The following is a 22,224-nucleotide window of genomic DNA, read 5'->3' as shown; positions in this document are numbered from 1 at the left end:
ACCATGAACACATGAATGGTAGATTATGCCACCTGCTACCCTGACACAGTGCCCCTGCAAAAAAGCCACTGCCAAAGCCATCACAAAGGAACTGTTCTTACTATGCACCAGGGTGGGCATCCCCTCAGAAATCATGTCTGTCCTGGCAACCACCTTTACATTTAGGCTGATGGCGGCCCTTTCCCACCTCCTAAAGGTAAAGCTGTTATATACCTCTGTTTACCACCACGGACGGATGGATTGGTAGATAGTTTCAACCAGAGGCTGAAGAGAAAGTTGAGGTGTGTGGTGACAGGGAATAAGAGTGACTGGGATCTCATTTCTATACTATGCAAAAAATATTGGTTAATGGTTTAAATAAATATATACACATACTTGCTTGGTAAATATACATACTTGGTTTGCAGCCCATTAGGATGTCACATTTATAACACACTACATTTTGTTTGTTAACAAATAAATGGCTTTGGCAAACATTAGCTGTTTCTTAACATGCATTTTTAAGCATTCTTGCATCCTTGTGTTGTCGTGTAACACTATCATCAGGTGCCAAAGTTCAATTTCAATACTCAAGACCTGAAGAACAGAGGCAGTGTGAAAAAACCCTAATGTTTTCTTAATATTGAGAATGAATCGAATGCAGACTTGAGCACAGCACTTGTTTGAAGTCCCAGATGTCATTGAGGGAAGTTGAGGGAAGCGCAGCACTGTATATTTTCTGGTATTTGCTCTTCAGAAAAATAACTTGTCTCAGAAGTTTCCCTAAATGAGATGGTGAAATAAAACTTCTATGTGCCAATATTAATAAAGGAGTAAACGCATGGTGCTGAAATTTATTTTAAAACTGGTTATATTTGTATTGTGCAAATCTTTGTAAGGATTATGTGGATTTTTAATATAGTTGTGGAAAAAGAAAGTGGTGGAAAACAATAAATCAGTATATGAATGTTGTAATGTTCAATATAATGTTGCAATGTGTATATTGAGGCAAGATGGCGGTGCGTGCAAAGCGCAAGGCTCAGCGTCTATCCAGTTTCTGCAAATTTTGCCATATAGTTTCAGTTTTGCAGTATAGTTTCAGTTTATAGAATAGTAGTGCCTTTACATCTTACACCCGACAGGAGATTTTGGATATTGGTTTGTGCGTTCCGGACAGTTTTATTAGCAATCTTCGACTCATCCCTGAGAGCGCCAGAACACCCGAGACGGAGCGCCCTGCCAGGCCGGGCAGAAGTGCTAGAAGACAGCGTAGAGAACTTAAACAAAGGCGGGGGAAGCGCGGCGGGCTAAAAGCTAAGCTAAAGCTAACACCAGACTGGCTCTTTTTACCCAGTATCTTTCTCACCAATGTACGGTCACTGGTGAACAAAATGGATGAAATTCGACTGCACATCATACAACTGTAATGTCATGATTTTTACAGAAACATGGCTAAACAGTGGGATACCAGACAATTCCCTGCTGAAAAACCCAGGTTAAACCAGGCTAGGCTGGTTGGCTGGTTTTAGCTGGTTGACCAGCCTGGTTTTAGAGAGGTTTTGGCCATTTCCAGGCTGGTTTCCAGCCATTTCCAGCCTGGTCTTAGCTGGTCAGGTTGAAAAATGATAACGTTAACGTTAACGTAATTATAAAAAAAAGAATAACATTTTCACATTATGAGAATGCAAGTCCATTTTCTTTTTCTTGGTATTGAGAAATAGCCATATCAGTCCACTTGATCTATCTATCCATTGATCAATTCATTCATCTATTTAGGCTGCATTGACATTGCAAATCTTGTATGGGGCTGACTGACAGCTACTGTATCATAATAAAAGAGCACGTTATCTCTCTTCCTGTAATTAATCTGTTTTCAGGGTTTCATTATAGACATGATTATTGTCATAGATTATTTTTATTCTGCGACACAGTGGCGCAGTGGGTAATGCTGTCGCCTTACAGCAAGAAGGTCGCTGGTTCGCACCTAGACTGCGTCAGTTGGCGTTTCTGTGTGAAATTTGCATGTTCTTCTTGCATTCGCGTGGGTTTCCTCCGGGGTGCTCCGGTTTCCTCCACAGTCCAAAGACATGTGGTACAGGTGAATTGGGTAGGCTAAATTGTTTGTAGAGTATGTCTTCAATGAGTGTGTGGATGTTTCCCAGAGATGGGTTGCAGCTGGAAGGGCATCGGCTGTGTAAAAACGTCCTGGATAAGTTGGTGGTTCATTCCGCCGTGGCTCAGATTAATTAAGAGACTAGGCCGAAAAGAAAATGAATAAATAAATGAATGATTTTAATTCCCTTTATGTAATGCCTGCCATACTGGTCTGCAGACGGTGCAAAATGCAGATTCCCATTTGTTGACAGAAACACTCAAATAAGGACACATTACACCTATACTGGCTTCTCTTCACTGACTTTCAGTTTATTTTTAGATTACATTTTAAGATTTACATCTTGGTGTTAAATCCCTATATGGACTAGCAGAAAGACCTTTCTGCGTTAATTTAATTGTACACAGCCAGTTAGATGTGCTGATCAGTTACTTTTGACAGTTCCAACACAAGATTAAAAGCATGGAAGGACTGTGCTGTGCTTTTATAGTGCTTGCCCCAAACCTGGAATAATTTGCCTCTCTGTGTTAAGCAGGCTAAAAGTCTACTTTTATTTATTTATTTATTATTATTATTTTTTTTAGTCTTAGTCTTAAAATCAATTAATACATAACCTTTAACTATATATAGCATCCGTAATCATTGTGTTGTTATTTCTCTCTTAATCTCTACACTGCTGACAACCATATTCTTTACAGGTCGACACCTTTTTTACAGGTTACACTTTTTTTAATGTAAACTTTGCTGTCCAGTAAGTGTTTTACTGTCATTTTCATGTACGATGATTAATGCATAAATTGATAAAAATTTTGTTCCCATGATGTATTCAATAATGTTATATTCTTTACACTTGTGCGCATGTTTTCTTACAAAAAGCAGATATTTCAATAACTAGTTTTAGGATCTTTGGACATAATTCTTAACCTTTTTTTGTGTGTGTTTTGCTGAAGTGTCATTTTAATGGCTGTACATAGAAAATGAAATGGTATTTTATTTATACAAATACCTATACTTACACAATTTAAAACCACCTGGGCAAAAAAAAAACATGGATGGGAATAAGCATGTATTTAGTTTCAATGTCAACTACTTCTGTGGTACAGTAAAAAAAAAAGTCTCCCTAAAATATCTCAAATCTAAACTGTTAACTGATAAGAAGCACAGACTAATAACTTGTTCTCTGACCCAGATGTGCAGCAAAATAAATAAATAAATAAATAAATAAATAGATAAATAAATAAATAAATAAGTAAATTAAAAAAATAAATAAAATTGGGTAAATAAAGGGAAGTGTTATTTGTGAGTGATGAACAAACTAAACCAAACCAAATAAAAATAAAAACACTACAGTGCTTGGCTTTCTATACAGACGCATATATTTTAGCCTTTACTTCAGCACATGCATAGTTTGTATAAGCTGATTCTGTATAACAAATCAGTTAAAATAGAAACTGATAGATGTTGTTAAGAAGAAATGTCCAGATTTCATAATCATTCTATGAGGGTCAAGCAATTTGGTTTGTGTGACATCTGACCACATCTTGAGTTGGGTGTGTGTTTGTGTGTGTGTGTGGTCATAAACAAGTTTGTCAAAGTTTTGGCTCTTGACTAGATATAGCCTCACAGAAGAAAGCTTTCTCATGCACGTTCTACACAGTGCTGTTTCTGCAAAGACAATAAGGGTACTTTTTAGCATGCATTCAGGACAGCTCTGTTTTTGGCCCTGGGCAAACCACTGGGCAATCACAATTATCTTTCTTTTTTTTTTTCTGTTTACAGCAGATTTATTTCTAGTTCTCGCTGTTTGTTTGTTTATCAAAAAGGTTTTAAAATGCATTTTACAAAAAAAGATCAAATGGAATCCTTGTGCTCTGAGTGAAATGCACTTTTAAATGCATTTTTAAATGCTCATTTGAATTGACTATTTATGGAGGTGAGTCCTTCCAACATTTTCCAACTTAGAATACCTTTGATACTGAACAAACACTGTACATAGTTTGATTCAAAGGTCTTTTTTTAAATCCATTAAATATGATCCTGGAACTATTTCACACTGCATTTGCCAATTACACATGTTTTCCAGAAAGTGGTTGGCCCTATTTTAACACAATTTGAGTGGCTGGCCTGAGTCTGGTAAAACATAGCCAGGGGTAACAGCTAATGTACTACACCAAGGCCTTTGGAATGTTAGTTAGTGAACATGCTTTAGTTCTGGCATGCACTTGTACCTAAAGAATTCTCCAAGAACTTGGATATTTTGAGTAAGGGGAACTGTCCAGGTGCAAGGGGCACAGAAGATTTAAAAGTTTAAAACTTTGGTTATGAGTGTATAACCTTACACACACACACACACACTCACCAGGGTCTCCATTGCGTCCTCTTCTTCCTCTTTTGCCTGGTGGACCTAAAGCAGGTAAGAAAATATTCCTTAATAAGTCCTTAAATCTTGGTCATATCTTCAACAATGTTAGTGAAACTAAAATAGTTTAGTGAACAGTTTAAATGTCCCGCTCCCTTTAGAATGTAAGAAGTGTCCTGTGTTTACTTTTATTTGAATTGTTTGTCAATAGTTTTATTAATTCCCAGAAATATAATGCCACAATAAATGCATCGAAAACTGATTTTAAATATCTATATGTCATTTACTAGCTATAAAAGAATAAAAATAACAAATAGTAACAAAAATCTAATCTAAAATCTAACAAAAAAAGTAATGGTGAAATGAACAGCTACATCAGCCCAGACAGTACATAGTGCACCAGAATGTCCTACATTTGCACTTATGCATTCAGGTATATTGCAATTTTAGCTGTTATATTCAGTGCATTACATGTATAAATAGGGTTAGGTAAATTACTTTGTATAACTAAGTAAATTTAGTGCCAGTCAAAAGCTTAGTTGCAATTTAAAACATGATATGCAAATCAATATTACTTAGTTTAGTAGTAAAACTATTTTGCCCACGTGTGCCTCATTGTTTTGCAAAATCAGATCTGCTGTCCTTCAAAACAACAGTTACCAGGAAGTCACTTTAGCCATCAAAAGAGTTTAAAGGTCAAGAGCCAAAATAGAAAGTACAAAACATATTTTTCTTTACTGACATCTCCATTGTTATCGTTTTCACGTTTATTCTTGTGAGCTATAAACTTTATTATTATTGCTATAAATGAAAGCAAGTTACACTTAACCAAAGAAATGAGTATTTACACAATTTTATTTATTTATTTTTTTTGTTATTTGGCTGAAACAAACTGGTACTAATTATTAAGAAGTTATATTAAGAAGATAATTAATTATTAATTATTAGGAAGACCCTAAAAGAGTATTAAATGACACACTGAACAATGATTGACAGTTTTACAAGAATTAGGGCTTTCCCAGACTAAAGATTTTCTTAGTTGAACAGTAGTTTTTCATTACAATCACAGACTTAACACCAATTTATTAAATTAATTTAATTAGGCCTATACTTAAGCAAATACGGGCAACATTATTTGAGTTTCAGGACTGAGAAAAAAATGTCGTTTGCCACATTGTTTAACATTGTACAGAACTAGTAAATCAATTCCATTTTATAAAGACAGTGCAATATTTGTTACTTGTACTTGAGGATACAGATATCTTTTTTGGTCTGTGGATGTTCTCCAAGTAATTACTTTTTTCTGCTTAACACAAGGTTGTCAAAGTTTTTAATATCAAACCATTTTCAATTTGATTTTAAATGTTTTCCTGCTATTAAATCTAGTAGCTTTTTATAACTCCTCTTGAAATCAACCATAACTCTAAATATATATTTTTAAATAAATAAAAGCCCTTACTCTGAGGCTTTGAAAATATTGTTAAACTTGGGACATTGTGAAACAATATTTAATAAAAAACAGATCATGATATTTCTATCTCTGTCAATTATTCTGGTCCAGGAAAACTGCATTGACTGAGTGTTGCCTGTCTGACAGTCTGAGCATTACTGTATAGTTCATAATGCCACATACACGGTCATATTTTGTTTTCAAAGATTTCAAAGATACATTTTCAATTAAAAAAGCAACATGATAATTTTATAAAGTGTACATTCATATGGGCTATTTTTGCCAGAGGAAACATTTACAATGAGGAGAGAACAAAGCAAAAACTTTACAGGATATGAAAAATTCTTGCTCCCTGTGACATTTTGTAAAATGTACTTAAAAAAGAAAAGTTAAGTTGAGTTGGCCCAAAAACAGATCTCCTCTCTTTTGTTGAATAACATGAGAGTAACATAACTACAAAGATGTCTTGGATTTGCTTTCTTATGTTTTTTTTTTTTTTTTCATTGAGGAAATAACGTTATCAATCATTCTGACAGCTCATGCAATAACTAGCAATCCTGATTGTTCAGGCATTACAGTGGCACCAAAATGAGTTACTCAATCCTAGTTGTCATCATTAATTTTAAAATATTTCCACACTGCCAAACTGTTCCTCGTGAAGAAGCTTTTGTGTGAAATGAAGAAGGTCTGTCAATGATGTCACTATCTGTCAATATCTGTCTTTGGAAATGGTGTGTTTTTATAAGTATGAGTACGAGAGCTCAGTATCCGGGACCAATGAAGACACCAGCATCAGTACTGGTGTATCCCTAACAGAAATGCTATAATAATAAGCACTGAATTGAAACTTTGCAGACATATAAAATAGCACTGACAAAGTATATAATTATGAATGTATCTGGGGGGAAAACGACATGGAAATTTGTTGAATCTTCGTAAATTATTATTAATAAAATTTTATTATAAAAAAGGATAACATTTACCCAAATTACAGCTTATTGAATGAACTTACTAAGAATTAAACACACATATAGATAAAAAAATACAAAATAAACATGTAACAAGGTGCCTAGAGATCTACAGGGAAAGCCACATGGAAACAATGAAACCAAAATAGTCAAAAACATTTTAAATATTCAAAATAGTCAAAAATCTTTTCTTAGCTATTAAATATTTGTGTTTGTCAAATATATAAATAAACTAACTTAATTACAACAAATATAGAGCCGCCCAAAAAGGTTTAAAAAATGTTGAAAATGGCAGATAGTCAGACCAAAGGATGAGCCTTAAAATTAAATATTGAATAAATAATAAAACACATTAACAACTGCCACTAGGCCTAAGAGCCTTCATATGAAACATTATATGAAAAAAAAATAAATATATATATATATATATATATATATATATATATATATATATTTCAATTTTAATAAGTTGCCAAAAAAAACTATACATTAAATAAAATTAATAAATAAAATAAAGCCTAACTGCATGCTGAAAGTTACTAAAATGTGGGTAATTATAACTGACTCTATTGTCATTTTCCTTTCTATCTCCTTTGTTTCATTTTAACTATGGCTTTATTCACAATGAACGTTGCCATAAAGGAAATGTGCTCTGATGGAGTAGATGTGGAAGGGGTAGAGTGATGCATGATCCCACACTTTCTTTTTTTTTGACATTTGCAGATGGATTTTCTCGTTACACTCTATGGTGTCCACCGAAATGTGTTCTGTGCTGCAGAAACGTGGGAGCTAAAAACACTCGGCTGTGAATGCTTGGAAAAGTGTTCCTCTACCTTCAGTTTCTTGCAGTGCTTGGCTTGTTTTAAACTGCTTTTCAGGTTAGCCCTGAATTTGCTGAAGACCTCTCCATCACCTGATCAGAAAACATTGTCGCAGGCTTTCAGAAGCAGCCTCACCTCCTTATTTATCCAGGGGTCCTGGTTAGTCAAAAGTGGTGCTGATGGAATGCAGTACAGAGGTGTATGTGTCAATGTTAATGTCCACATAGGAGCCCTGGGCAGCCTGAGACACAAATGTACTCTAGTCTGTATTTTAAAATTTGTCCTGTAGTACAGTGTCCCTCCTTAGGCCACACTGATTGTTCTTACAGCTGGTATCCTGCAATTGATGAGGGGTGAGTATTTAAGAAGTGAGAAACAAAAAAAGGTAAAGAGACTGTCCAAGGTGGCATAGGTTGTTGTGGTGTTGGCTCCATGTTTGTGTTAACATGGTCTAAAGATTTGTTTCCTCTATTATGGCAGGAAACATGATGATAGAGTTTGGGGAGCAGTCTTAGTGTGATAAAAATCAACCGCAACAATGAACGCAGCCTCTGGGTGCACCAGTTTTTTGTTGACAAAAATGCACAATCCTCTGCCTCTTTTCTTACCGGAATCATCTGCCATACTATCTGCCCGGACTGAGTAGTGTCCGACTAGCTCAACGTTACTTGGTATGTTGCTGTGCAGGCATGTTTCCATGATAATCATGATGTTACCATCCAAGAGTTTCCTACAAGTGTGCCACAAGCCTGCGTTTGAGTGAAGGTCTCGGCTGTTAGATCGCCCCCCTGGGGGCTGGCTGCAGTACAAGTCATAAAGCCCGTCTCCTCCGTGTTAATGGATGAGACTTGAGCCCAAATTAAAAATTAATTAAAAAATTAATCACACTTGCAATAAAAATGTCCCGAAAGATTAAGGCACTGATTATTGTGATGAAATAGGTGCAGATCTTCATTTTTGTAAACAATTTGTTTTTAGCAGTAATTTAATGCTGGGCGTGTCATCGTGATTGACAGCTGTTGATGTGATTGACTATATTGTTGTTGTTTTTGTTTTGTTTTTGTTTCGTTGCTTTGTATTTGTTATTTGTTGATTTTTTTCTTGTATTTGTATGATTTTTGCATATTCTAATTAAAAAAAAAAAAGCGATTGACAGCTGTGATTGACAGTTTCTCAAAGCAGACCGTCTGAGCTTCGGCAGGAGACTGAAGTGTTATTATTCGATTTCTGTGTTATTTTACCATGACAAAAAGAGTTCTGCAGTAAACTATAGTTTCTGACATACATAATCTGGTGGATCACTGTTTATTCGCTAAGGTCAGGGTTTTTTTTCGGACTTTATTAGTTTGCTGATACACACCTAACCACCAGATAGCAAAATACACTCGGGCCAGTTCCGCCTAGATTCTCGCCTCATGGAGACTTACCCCTCAGACTGACTACCTTTGCTGGACCTACTCCGGATGCCTATGGACTCACTGCCCGATTCCAGCCCGAGTCAATCGAGATAGATGCGCGGGCGAGCGAGCCGACGCTGCCGCATGCGAGCCGGAATCAGCCCACGACGCCGCGAGTAGGTTATGTGCGCTGCGGCCCAGAGCTGCCACGATTGAATCTTCATTATATAAAACCCTCACCTTTGTTAATGATATTACATCCATTTGTGTTGATATGACAGCAAACACAAAGTGTAGCACCTGTAGTTTAACCTTTTAATAAAAATGCAAACAGCATACATCGCAAATATTCAAATAAAGGACAAAATAAATAACAATAAACCTGTATTGATTGCACAAGTATTAAATAATAATAAAATTGAATAAATTTTGTAGTGCACAAGAATTAAGAATTTCAATATAAAAATAACAATAAAACTGCACAATAAAATAAGCTAATTTAAATACGGGAAAATACAGGTGATTGTTATGAACATATACGTTCGGAGCGAGTGAGCTGGGAACAAGACCTGTGTACCACACCAGTGTAGAGTCTCGCAGAGGAGCCATAGAAGAATAAAAGCACTGAATGGCTGCTGCTTATCTTTTCTTTTGTGTTTATTTATAATAAAGTATATAACAAATAAATAAATAATAAAAGTGGCAGCCCATGGAGACACAAACAAAACCAGGACAGCAATATAAAGTACCCCAGGCCTGGTCAACTCTCGTCTTCCATATTCATCACTTCTCCTTTTATCATGACAGGACTAGGCTAATATTTTTCTTTATGTAATTTTTGCTATCTGTTAACTCTTTTTTTAAACAAGACAGAAAACATAGGGCTGAACGATATCGATATCGCAATGTGTGTGTCTGCAACAGTCACATTGCAGGATATGCAACACTGAGTTGAAATTATAATTGATTAACAATTGAGTCTACATGAGATCTGTGGATTCATTGAAACATATAACCATAACAGAGTGAAACTGTATCATGTGCATGTGTTTTTAAAGACATTTCAAGAGTGTAACACATTCAAGCACAGTAATGTAAAACATTTGTAACTTTAATAAAGATTTTTTTTTTTTTACTGATTTTTCAATGAAAATTAATTCAATGAAAATTATACAGTGTTGTTTTACATTACTAAGTTTTTGCATTTGAATGCTGTTTGGCTCTCAGGAAAAAAATGTTTATTTACATGATTTTACACCATTCCTAATCAAGCTAACCAAATCTAAATTAATGATTTTTTTTTTACAAATAGAGTTATTCAACTCATCTTCTGAAATTGTTTTCATATCACAATTAGAGCTGTAAATGGTTTAAAAAAACTAATTAATCACACTTTTTTAAAAAGTTAATAGCGATTAATCACGATTAATCACATTTACAAGACTGAAGCTTGCCATTTTGGCTATTCAATTGTAAAATTAATGCAAGCTTGTTGCTAAGAAACGCGCGTAAGCGCGCGCGCACAGACACACACATTTACACTCTCTCTCTCTCTCACACACACAACGCGCAGGATAGGACTCCCTTCAGATTTAACACGCATGATCGCTTCCATCAAATCTGCTAAAGCCAAGCGTTCTTAAGTATAGCTGTAGCCTATTTCACAAAGATTCTGACACAACAACGTGAAGCAGACACTTGCGTTTAAGGGGGAAACATGTCAAACTTAATAAAACATTGGAGGGCGCATGCTGAAAGGCAGAGGAATGTGCTGTCTTTGACAGCTCGCGACATCATCTGGCACTTCATTTACATTGATACCAATACTCCGATTTTAATATGATTAAGATAATACTCTTATTAAGAGTCTACCATATAGGCAATAATTTTTGATTACCTTAAAGGACAACCGAGTCACGAAATACTGAGGTTTTTCTTTCCGTTCGCCATGTGGTATCAAATTCCATTAAAACAGAATTTAAAAGTTAAAAATGAAACACGCAAAATTGCATGAAACTCTGGAGGAAACGTTAGAGAGACTGGTAGTGCTACATTAATTGTTATACTGAAACTTGCCATCAAAAGTGCTTCCTTGGTCTTATCCATATATCTTAAACACACATCGGCCAAACAGGAAATAAAAACAACTGCAACTGCATTAATTGAGTTAATTTTTTTACGCATTAATTATTTCAAATTAATCGCTTGCGTTAACGCACTAATTTTGACAGCACTAATCACAATATATATCGCAGGAAAACAAAATATTGCAATGTCAGATTTTTCCAATATCGTGTAGCCCTAATATAACATCTACAGCAAAACACCTGAGCTGAAAAAGTTATCAACAGTTTCTTAATTTGTTTATGTCTGTGCTGGAACTCATGTCCAAAAATATAATAAAATAATAGAAGAGGATTTCTTATACCTTTTATACTAGACTTTTCTTTTCTTTAACAGCTGCTGAGTATTCCTGTGAGTTTACATTTGTTTATGTCTGGGTATATTAGTGTAATCTACTACCACAGTCAGTTCAAGGTCTGTCAAAATCCCCAAAATAGTTTCACAAATGTTTCTGAACATTCCAAAGTGTTGTTGTTATGGATGGCAAAATGGGATGTGCTGAAAGATAAAGCTTTGGAGCATGCTTTTTAGGAGCCGGCCAATAGGTGACTAATCTACAGTATACTGACATTGACACCTCAACTGCTTCATGTGAGAAGATCTGAAAACTCCAACATCAGCTGTCAACCATCTGCTTCCCAGTATGCATTTCAGTTCAGCAAGATATCACGCGTACAATCTTCAGATGTGCAATTATTGCACATCCATGCAGGGATTATAATAGAACACACATTAGTACCAAACATTTTTGGCATGTGGCTTTTGGTTTCACTTAAAAAAAATACCCTGGCAAAGAATTGAGCCTACTTTTAATTTCACAGATACAGAAAGCTGTATAATGTGCATGAATTATTTTTTGACTCATTTAATTGTTAATTAACGTTTTAAGAACTTTGAGTATTCAAACTTCAATGCATTAATGTGTTAATTATTTCTGAAACAAATAAGAAGATATTTAATTTGCCCATTTAACACACCCCTCACTTGACCTACAATATGTTTCAGTGTATTTATAGTGAACATGAAGCAAGTCAAGGACAAGCCAATTTTGTCTCATCACAGTATTATGGTATATGGTACAAACAATAATATACACGCAACAAAGGCAAATGTATTTTTTTTTAAGTGTTACAAGAACCAAAACTGGAATATGTGTTTATTTTGAAAAAACAAAACAAAACAACAACAATAACAACAAAAAACAAAATCATGAAGAACATATTAAATAATGTTTGTTGTGATGTCTGCAATGAAATACAAGTCAAAGTAAATTTAGAAATCACTACTTTATTATTATTATTATTATTATTATTATTATTATTATTATTATTATTATTATTATTATTATTATTATTATTATTATAATTATTATTTGAGAGTTTTCCATACTCTCCCAACTTATTCTGATTTGGGGTTGTAGTTAAAACCAGAATTTTTTTGTCCACACTGATTTGAATCTGAATTGCTTGCCCACACACTAATATTATACAGGCAGTATGGGATCAGTTAATCAAAAGAAAAAAAAAAAAAAAAATATATATATATATATATATATATATATATATATATATATATATATATATATATATATATATATATATATATATATATATATATATATATGAACAAGAACGATGGGAAAGAAGTATGATTTTATAAACCTCATCAGTATGTATATCGGACTGCTACATGAGTCAGTAAATTAGAATGCTTTTAAAAACAATTTGAAATAGCCTAAAATGCAGTAGAAGATCTGGAATAGGGCTAACTTTTTATTTTTATTTTTTTTGTAAACATGTACAAACTTCATTTATTCATTAGTTCACTCATTTTCTTGCCGGCTTAGGTCCTTTATTAATCAGGGGTCACCACAGTGGAATGAACCGCCAACTTATCCAGCAAGTTTTTACGCAGCGGATGCCCTTCCAGCCGCAACCCATCTCTGGGAAACATCCACACACACATTCATACTCACACTCATACACAACAGACAATTTAGCCTACTCAATTCACCTGTACCGCATGTCTTTGGACTGTGGGGGAATCCGGAGCACCCGGAGGAATGCAAATGCAGGAAGAACATGCAAACTCCACACAGAAACGCCAACTGAGCCGACGCTCGAACCAGCGACCCAGCAACCTTCATGCTGTAAGGTGAAAGCACTACCTACTGCTCCACTGCTTCGCCCCATGTACAAACTTAGTACAGGAATATACATATCACAACAATTATGAACAAATAAAACAAACTAAAAATGAGAGAAATTATATTAGTTATACAATCAAAGTATAAACAGATGCCAGGGGTAAAATAAATAAATAGGTAAGATAATAACAATAATAATAATAATAATAATAATAATAATAATAATAATAATAATAATAATAATAATAATAATAAACATTTATTTAACCAAATGAAATTTACATAATGCTTTATTTGTTTTTTGTTTTTGTTTTTTTTTAGCTTTTCTTTTTTTACTGTTACATAGTGTGGCACCATATTTTTTATATTTTTTTTATAAAATGTTCACAATTTGGCTTAGCTTTCGCCCAGTTCTTGACATGTATTTGGTATTTTCCAAGTGACATTATTGGCTGTATAAGAAAATAAGTTGTACTTTTTTAATCAATTCCACCTTGTACTAAAGTGAATATGACATCCTGTAATCCAATTTGTATTTGTGACAGATTCTTTAACAATACCACAAAAATCACAAGCATTTTCTATATCCACTTCAAACTGTTCTGCGTAAAAAAAAAAAAAAAGTAAAATACCTGGCTGTTGGTCCACATTGTATACAGAATTACGCAACAATGATACAACTTTACTAGCTATTGCCTCAAAAATAACAACAGTCTTTTGGTTGTACAACTTTAAATATTTTAAGGAATTCAGAGTATGACAAAAGCAATCCATGTTTATCAAGTAATTTAATGACTGTAAATATTCCATTGTCATAAATTGATTGATTAAATATGTACTTTTGTACAAGATATTTCTATTATTCTACAGAAAATATTAATGTGGTGTAAAATTATGTTTTTAGATCAACTGCTAAGCCAGCAAGGGATAATGCTAACTTAGCATAAAAAGCATTGAAAAAACACTGTGACTGATTCAGAGCACAGGTTTGTGCAAAAACATTCATCATATTAAGAGAGCACTTGCTGAAATGCCAGATTGATATTTGAGGCTACTGGTTCTTCTGGAGTTCCACATACGACAAGGTGTAGGATACTCTATTCTAAACCAGTTGCAATAGGCCCAGACATACAAGAAGACTAATCACCAAACAGTATTGTTTACTGATTAGTGTTGTCCAATCCTGGATCGTACAGATGGATGTCCACTATGTCCCAGCAGGGAAGCAAGAAGGTGGGTCAGGTTTTGGCTTGGAATCACATGGAGAAAGCTGGCAGGCCTCTTTAGGGTCCCTAAAGGTGTGAAAATGACATCTGCAAAATTTATTGTTTCTGACTGACCACTTTCTGATCACTTTCTTCCATGGTACAAAAACCCTTGTGAAGTCATCCTTATGCACCAAGTAATGAATGCAGCAAATAAGTAAATACATTTTGTATAAACCAATATTTGTATTTCAAAATAAACAATTATTGTCTCATAAATATCTCATAAAATTAAATTTCAAAAAATATCTTTATTTAGTATAAATGTAATGTAAAAGTTCAAATGAAAGAGAGATTGTTTTCTGCTGACGTTATAAAGAAACTGGAATGCACCAATCAGAACTGCAAGAGATTAAATACAGCCTTTGACTCCTTATTTTATTCAGCTAAGATTCAATTCCAGAAATAGGGTTTCATTTTACTTATTTTCACTGTACTGTATTTTTTTAAATGCAGCTACAGTTGAAGTCAGAATTATTAGTCCCCCTTTGATTTTTGACTTTTTAAATATATCCCAAAGCAAAGAAATGTTCACAGTAATGTCTAATATTATTTTTTGTTCTGGATAAAGTCTTATTTGTTTTATTTCTGCTAGAATAAAAGCAGTATTTAATTTTTAAAAAAACATTTTAAGGACAACATTTTTAGCCCCTTTAACCTATATATATTTTTTTTGATAGTCTACAGAACAAACCATCATTATACAGTAACTTGCCTAATTACCCTAACCTGCTTAGTTAACCTAATTAAGCTTGTTAAGGCTTTATATGTCTTTTAATCCGTATAGAAGCGTCTTGAAAAATATCTAGTAAAATTTAATTTACTGTCATCATGGCAAAGATAAAATAAATTAGTTATTAGAAATGAGTTATTAAAACTATTATGTTTAGAAATGTGTTGAAAAAAATCTCGCCATTAAACAGAAAAAGAGGAAAAAATTAAACAGGGGGGCTAATACTTATTTTGCCAATTTTTTAATTTTTGTGATATTGTTTATCAGAGTGTGTGAAAATTAGATCTTGCCCCCCTTAATACGGCATATAATAGACTTTGCAGATTTGTTCTGGGTTGTTTTTTTACAGACATCATTGTTTAATGTATAATCTGTTGCAGTGGCCATTTTTGCACACGAGACGACATATTCATTGGCTTGAATTTATATGTAAATGTATTCATTTTGAGTATTCTTACTATTTACAACAATATTTTGTATTTATTTTCCTTAAATTATCAAGTTAGACATTCTGTTCAGACTAATTTTTTTGTTCCTAATTTTAAAAAAATCTATGGGTAAAAGAGCTTTTATGTTTAAGGGTCCAACAGATTGGAATAATTTACCTGCTAAAATTCGATCCATTACATTCATTTAAGGTCTTTAAGCAAACTTTGCTACCATATTTTACTTTGCATTGCACTTGTTTTTCCTGAGAGTGTTATTATTTATTCGGTGATTGATTCACTGATCTGTATATAGTTTCTCTATGTGTATGTATTTGTATGTGTGTATGTATATTACCCCCCCCCCCCCCCCCCCCAAAAAAAATCTATTTATTTTATTTACTATTATTATACTTTTTTTGTGTTTGTTGGATGATTTGTAAGTTAAGTTTTTTTTGTCCTCTGGTGTTGTTGTTAGGTGATTGTGTATAATTGGGGAACTCCCTTAAAAATGAGATGGTACATCTCAAGGGGTTTATCCCAATGAATAAATATCAATTAATAATTCAGGGGGGCTATTAATTTTAACTTCAACTGTATACTATTGAAATCAAAAGCTATGTTTCTTCTTCCTTTGTTCCTTTTTTGTAGATATGTTGTTAAAAACGCTCATAATGAAAATACAAAACAAATTTGTAATAGTAATATACTGTACTTAATCAAAATGCAGCAGCATTTGACTTATTTCAGCTTATTTAATCCCAAATTGACAAATAGACTATTTTATATTTTGATTGTTTAAATACATTCAGTGTTAAAGTATTGCTTATATTTAAGTCAAAAATCTGTTTCACTTTTTTTATTCCAAAGAGTGAAATTGGCTTGGCTAAACTACTATTTTGTTTACTGAGCAGTAATGCATAACATTTTAAAATGTAAGTTTTTTTTTTTTTTTTTTCATGTGATTTCATAAACTAATAGTGTTGTGAAAATAATTAATCTAATATAACTGTGATGACCATGAAACGTGATTATTTTTCAGACTATAGCCATAGCATCCCTAGTCCTGAGGGGTCTCTCCACTAAGGGAGGTACGATGACCACAGTGCAGTCTATAATATCAAACACTTTTTTTCTGTTGAAAAAAAAAAAACTCTCTCACTATTGTGAATCTTAGCTTGAATCTTGAATAGCTTTATACTGTGCCTGGATTTTTTATTGTATTTTATTTTATTTTATTTTATTTTATTTTATTTTATTTTATTTTATTTTATTTTATTTTATTTTTATTTATTTATTTATTTTACTTTTCCCAGACTTGTGGATTGAATCTGATGCTTCCCACACTTGCAAATGTTTATTTCATAACATCCTCATTTTGGCAAACACCATCTGTTTGCCTTTGAACATTGTCCTCAGCCCAAGGACAGCCCTGGTATCTTCAACTGACAAGTATTGTCTGTTCTCTATTCATTCTTTTTACTCTACATTCACAATTGCAAAGCCAAATGGACTTGCTACAAACCATCTTTATCTGATTCAGGCAAACCCTACCTTTGTCTTTTACCCTGCCCCAAAATCCCATCTAGCCCTCATTGGTCAATGTATTTCAAGTTTCTGTGAAAAAAACAACTGGCCCAAGTACTGGCTTTAGATTTGACAGTAGAAATGTTGCTATTATGTCAGCAACTTCCTCTTTTAATCTTCCTCGTTCAACTCACCCTCAGCTGTTTATATCTGGCAGTGTATGTTTGCCATAGGACACAGCCACCATATGGGCACATACATCATATGTCTTTGCCTTTAGCCTCTGAGTCTTTGATTATACCTTAGTCCTTTAATTCATCAGCTCCATGCTTCCATCACCCCCTTCACTGAATCATCTTCATCTTTTCCACTGTTTCTGTGATCTAACTCCAATTTTATAGGTCAAAGAATCTTTACTTTAAAATTTGCTTATAGTTATTGTAACTGTAGAATACAGTTCCTACCATTGTATTAGGAGGTGCCCCGCACCCCTTGAAAGTCAGGTTATTTAATTGTATTTTCTTAATAGAGTGCCAGATCTCAACAGAAATCAGATGATCAAGTTATTTACTTTAAACATGACTCTGTGAATGAGCCATTGTAAACTTGAGTGACACAAACAGCATGCAGCCAGCTAAACTATCCAACCTATAAAGCTGTGGGCTAACCCCTTTGACCCATAAACAGGCCATATGGGTCAATGTACCACCCATATGGTTCCATTCTAACAATGGCCATCAGACTGCATATATCTCTGAGTTTAAGCATTAAAAGTGTTGTTCACACTTATTCTTATTTGACTTCCTCACCAGGTACATACATATTTTATTTCCTGTTGTGGTTGACGTGTGTTCAACGTGCAAAGAAATATGGATAAGACCCAGGAAAAGCTTTCAAAAGGAAAGTTTCAGTATAAAACAATTAAAGTCGCATTACCAGGGTATCTAGGCTTGCCACGATAGACGGTGTTGATAGTGACACCGGTTTTATTATGCAACACCGGTGACATCATTTTTCCACCGTGACACCGTCTCAACATTTGTTTTTTTTTTTTTAAGTGTTCGTTTTATTAAATATTTACTTGAATTAAATGGAAAATATAATTATAAATAATTGACTTAAGACGAGAGCATGCTCTATAATTAAAATCTGAACATAGCTACAATGCGCCATATTTCATTTATCACGTGAGGAGAAAAGAGGAGTTGAATTTACAGAAAGAGGATGGTGGACGATTTAGTGTCAAAACGCAATGCAAAAGCGCCTGTTTGGCAATATTTTGGGTTCAAACCAAATGCAAAAAGAGAACCTGAAGACGTTAATGAGGCAATCTGCAAACTTTGCCTGACAAAGGTGGCAGCATCTAGAGGAAAAATATCTAATATTCATGCATACTTTCATTTTAAAAATCACGTGACCATCATCTCACAATGTTTAATAATAAATATCTTATTTTTTTATCAAAACGAGTGATTTAGCAATGCCGCGCCACTGACAATCCAACTGCAGAGAAACAACATTGCGGCAGTGAGCACTTTTTCCAAAGCTTTTTCCAAATAATGAATAGGCCGACAAGAGTGCATCCATCCTGTGTGTGCGCGCATCTTTTGTGTAAACTTACTGGGCGGTGTTGGTCAATAGTCTTACTGCGCGGGAGATTATGTTACTCGATAGACAACATTAGCGAGAGATTTTAAAAATAAAAGGTACTTTTAAAAAGGAACAACACGCAAATCTGCAACAAAACTAAAAATAAAATGTCTTGCCAGTGCTGTGTGTATTTCGCCACTGACAGTGTGAGACGCCCTTAGGCAGCACCTGTAAACTGCCGCTTGTTTTATTTAGCCTGTAGTCTTTACATTTTTTTACATAATGTTCCATTTCTTAACATTTCTCATTTTTTTTATAGTTTATATATAAAATGAGTGCTAGCTTGTTTAGTTGTGATCTCTATGCAAGGATCATACTTTATATTCGGTTTATTCTTCAATGGCCTATCGATTCGTTAATAATGTATTTTTTTAAACGGATTGTTCATAAGGACTAAGCTGTTAATGTATAATATAGGTTTATGGTTGTTATTTGTATGGTTCCAACTTCCACAGTTTTTTTTTTTAGCCTGTAGTATTGTTGTGTTTTATTCGTTATGTTAATAAGTAGGTATGTGTTGTTTAATAACAGCGATTTATTTATTTATTTATTTATTTTAGTTTCCTTTTTGTCCATTCAACCAATTGACACCGAATTGGTAATTACCGCAAAACTGAAAGTGTAAGTATTATACGCACGCATTTATAAGCTATTTAAAAGCAGAAAAAAAGAGAAAAAGAAGAAACGCCCACTGCCACGGTGATACCGGTATTACCGGTGTTGTCACATGTCGATTAACCGTTGGGGAAATTTCCCCATCGTCACAACCCTAAGGCTATCCAGCGTTTCCTCCGGAGTTTCATGTAATTTTGGGTGTTTTATTTTTCATCTTTCAACTTTTGTTTTAATGGGATTTGAAACCACATGCCTAATGGAAAGAAAAAAATCTGCATTTTGTAACACGGTGGTCATTTAAGGTAATCAAATATTGCTGTTTACATGGGAGACTCTTAAAAAAGAGTCTTATAAAAGAGTATTATTGTAAACATATTAAAATCGGAAAATTGGTGTCCATGTAAATGAAAGTGCCATATGATGCCACCAGCTGTCAAAGACAGCGCATTCCTCACCTTTAAGATGATTCCATGCACCTCAAATGTGTCATTAAGTTTGACATGTTTCTCCCTTAAACGCAACTTTTGTAAAGCGTCTGCTTCGTGTTGTTGTGTCAGAATCCTTGCTTGTAAAATAAAGTCACACTTTAGAATGCTTAGTTTAAGCAAATTTGATGAACGTGATCGTGTGTGTTGATGAATCTGAAGCGACTCAGGTGCGATGTACTGTGTGCGTTGTGTGTATGTCTGTGTGTGTATGTGGGTGTGTGTGTGTGTGTGTGTGTGTGTGTGTGTGTGTGTGTGTGTGTGTGTGTGTTTGTTTCCTAGCAACAAGAACAAATGCCTAAACATCGCGATCATCTCATTTCAAAACGCTCGGTTCGGCCTATGTGGACTTCGAAGAACTCACCTTTGAAGTCAGCATCCTTTAAGGGATGCAGCTTCTGAAATGAGACACAGCTCATATCCCTCAAAGTTGTTTAGAATTAAAAGTTTAGAGATGGTGTGACCAAAGTCCCTGAAAAAAATTGTCTTTGGTGTGACTTATACCAGTGGTTCCCAACCTTTTTCTTTGGGGCCCCCCCCCCATGAACATATACAAACATTGGAGCCCCCCCACCATATAAATACACACGCACGCACACACATATGTACTGTGTATATATATATATATATATATATATATATATATATATATATATATATATATATATATATATATATATATATATATATATATATATATATATATATATATATATATATGTGTGTGTGTGTGTGTGTGTGTGTGTGTGTGTGTGTGTGTGTGTGTGTGTGTGTGTGTGTGTGTGTGTGTGTGTGTGTGTGTGTGTGTTTTGTGTAATATTAATATATAGTAATATGTATAGAAAATATTAATTAATCAGTTTTAACTTGTCTTGGCCTTCAATAAAACCAAAATCTAGGTAGGCTTTGTCATACTGTCTAATCTTTTTCTTCGCCTCTGAAGAATCACTGCATTTATGTTTGTCTGCCATTTTTGTTTTGATTTTGCCTTTACGACATGTTGACAAGCACATTGCACGAGTGAGCAAAATTTAAATAATTATTTAAAGTTATTTAATTATTTTCACTATTATGTTGAAATTTTAAGCATGTGTTTGGATTTTTTTTTTTTTGGTACTTAAAAATACATATATAATAGTAGGGCTGCTCGATTTTGGGAAAAATCATAATCACGATTATTTTGGTCATAATTGTAATCAAGATTATTCATAACCATTGCCAGTTAGTCAAAATTATTAGCGCTCCTGAGATTTTTTTTTATATAAATATTTCCCAAATTATGTTTAACAGAGCAAGGAAATTTAACAGTATTTCCTATAATATTTTTTCTTCTATTTGTTTTATTTTAGCTAGAATAAAGAAAGGTTTAAATATTTTGAAACCAATTTAAGGTCAATATTATTAGCCCCCTTAAGCAATATATATTTTTGATTGTCTGCAGAATAAACTACCGTTATCATGACTTGCCTTATTACTCTAATTAAGCCTTTGAACTGCACTTTAATCTGAATGGTTGTATTTTGAAAAATATCTAGTAAAATGTTATGTGCTGTCATTATAGCAAAGAAATCAGTAATTAGAAATGAGATATCAAAACTATTATGTTCAGAAATAAGTTAATAAAATATTCTTTCCATGAAACAGAAATTGGGCAGGAAAAGGTTTGTTAATATTCAAGAGGGCTAATAATTCTGACTTCAACTGTATACATAGTTATTTTTCACCCTGCAAAGGAAAGAGAAATAAATACAATAGAATAAAAATATGAAACAAACTGTGCTTTAAGCATCTTCACTGTAAGAAAAACACTTTAGCTACAGCAGTCCTTCAGTTAAGAGCAGCGAGGGTTTTCTCGTTATGTTTGTTTAATAATGATAAAAACAGGCGGCAGAAGGATTTTAGCGCGCTGGCTCTTTAATGGTTTCTCTTTCACGTCTTTTGATCCTCAACTCGTTTGTTTATTACACAAATGAGGGTTAATGTAAATAATCACTAAACACCACGTTTTGACACCTATTTGACCATTAAAGCGCTCACGTTAAGATGACTTTAGATGTCTGCGCTCCTCTGCTCGTCTCAGTGTGTGAATGAGAGTGAATGCTGACCGGCCGCATGCTTCTGACTGCGTGATCATGCTGCACACACACATAAGCTCTTTCGCGCTTTT

General features: G+C 33.9%; 1 protein-coding gene across 34 annotated transcripts in view; it reads right to left on the bottom strand.

Annotated features, from left to right (window-relative positions):
* Positions 1 to 22,224, bottom strand: part of col25a1 (collagen type XXV alpha 1 chain) — a 329,419-nt gene that overhangs the window by 222,170 nt on the left and 85,025 nt on the right. For 23 of the 34 annotated variants that reach the window (XR_012382769.1, XR_012382768.1, XM_073907408.1 and 20 more), the window contains exon 3: positions 4,446 to 4,496. The exons of the other annotated variants lie outside the window; for them this stretch is intronic. Coding sequence is in view for 21 of the 23 variants with exons in the window: in XM_073907408.1 (XP_073763509.1) it covers positions 4,446 to 4,463 (18 nt within the window). In the remaining 2 variants the exon portion in view is untranslated. The remainder of the gene's footprint in view (positions 1 to 4,445; positions 4,497 to 22,224) is intronic. 34 annotated transcript variants of the gene reach the window in all.

Source organism: Danio rerio, chromosome 7, assembly GCF_049306965.1.
Source record: "Danio rerio strain Tuebingen ecotype United States chromosome 7, GRCz12tu, whole genome shotgun sequence".
Classification (NCBI taxonomy): Eukaryota; Metazoa; Chordata; class Actinopteri; order Cypriniformes; family Danionidae; genus Danio; species Danio rerio.
This window is presented reverse-complemented; position numbering and strand designations above follow the sequence as displayed.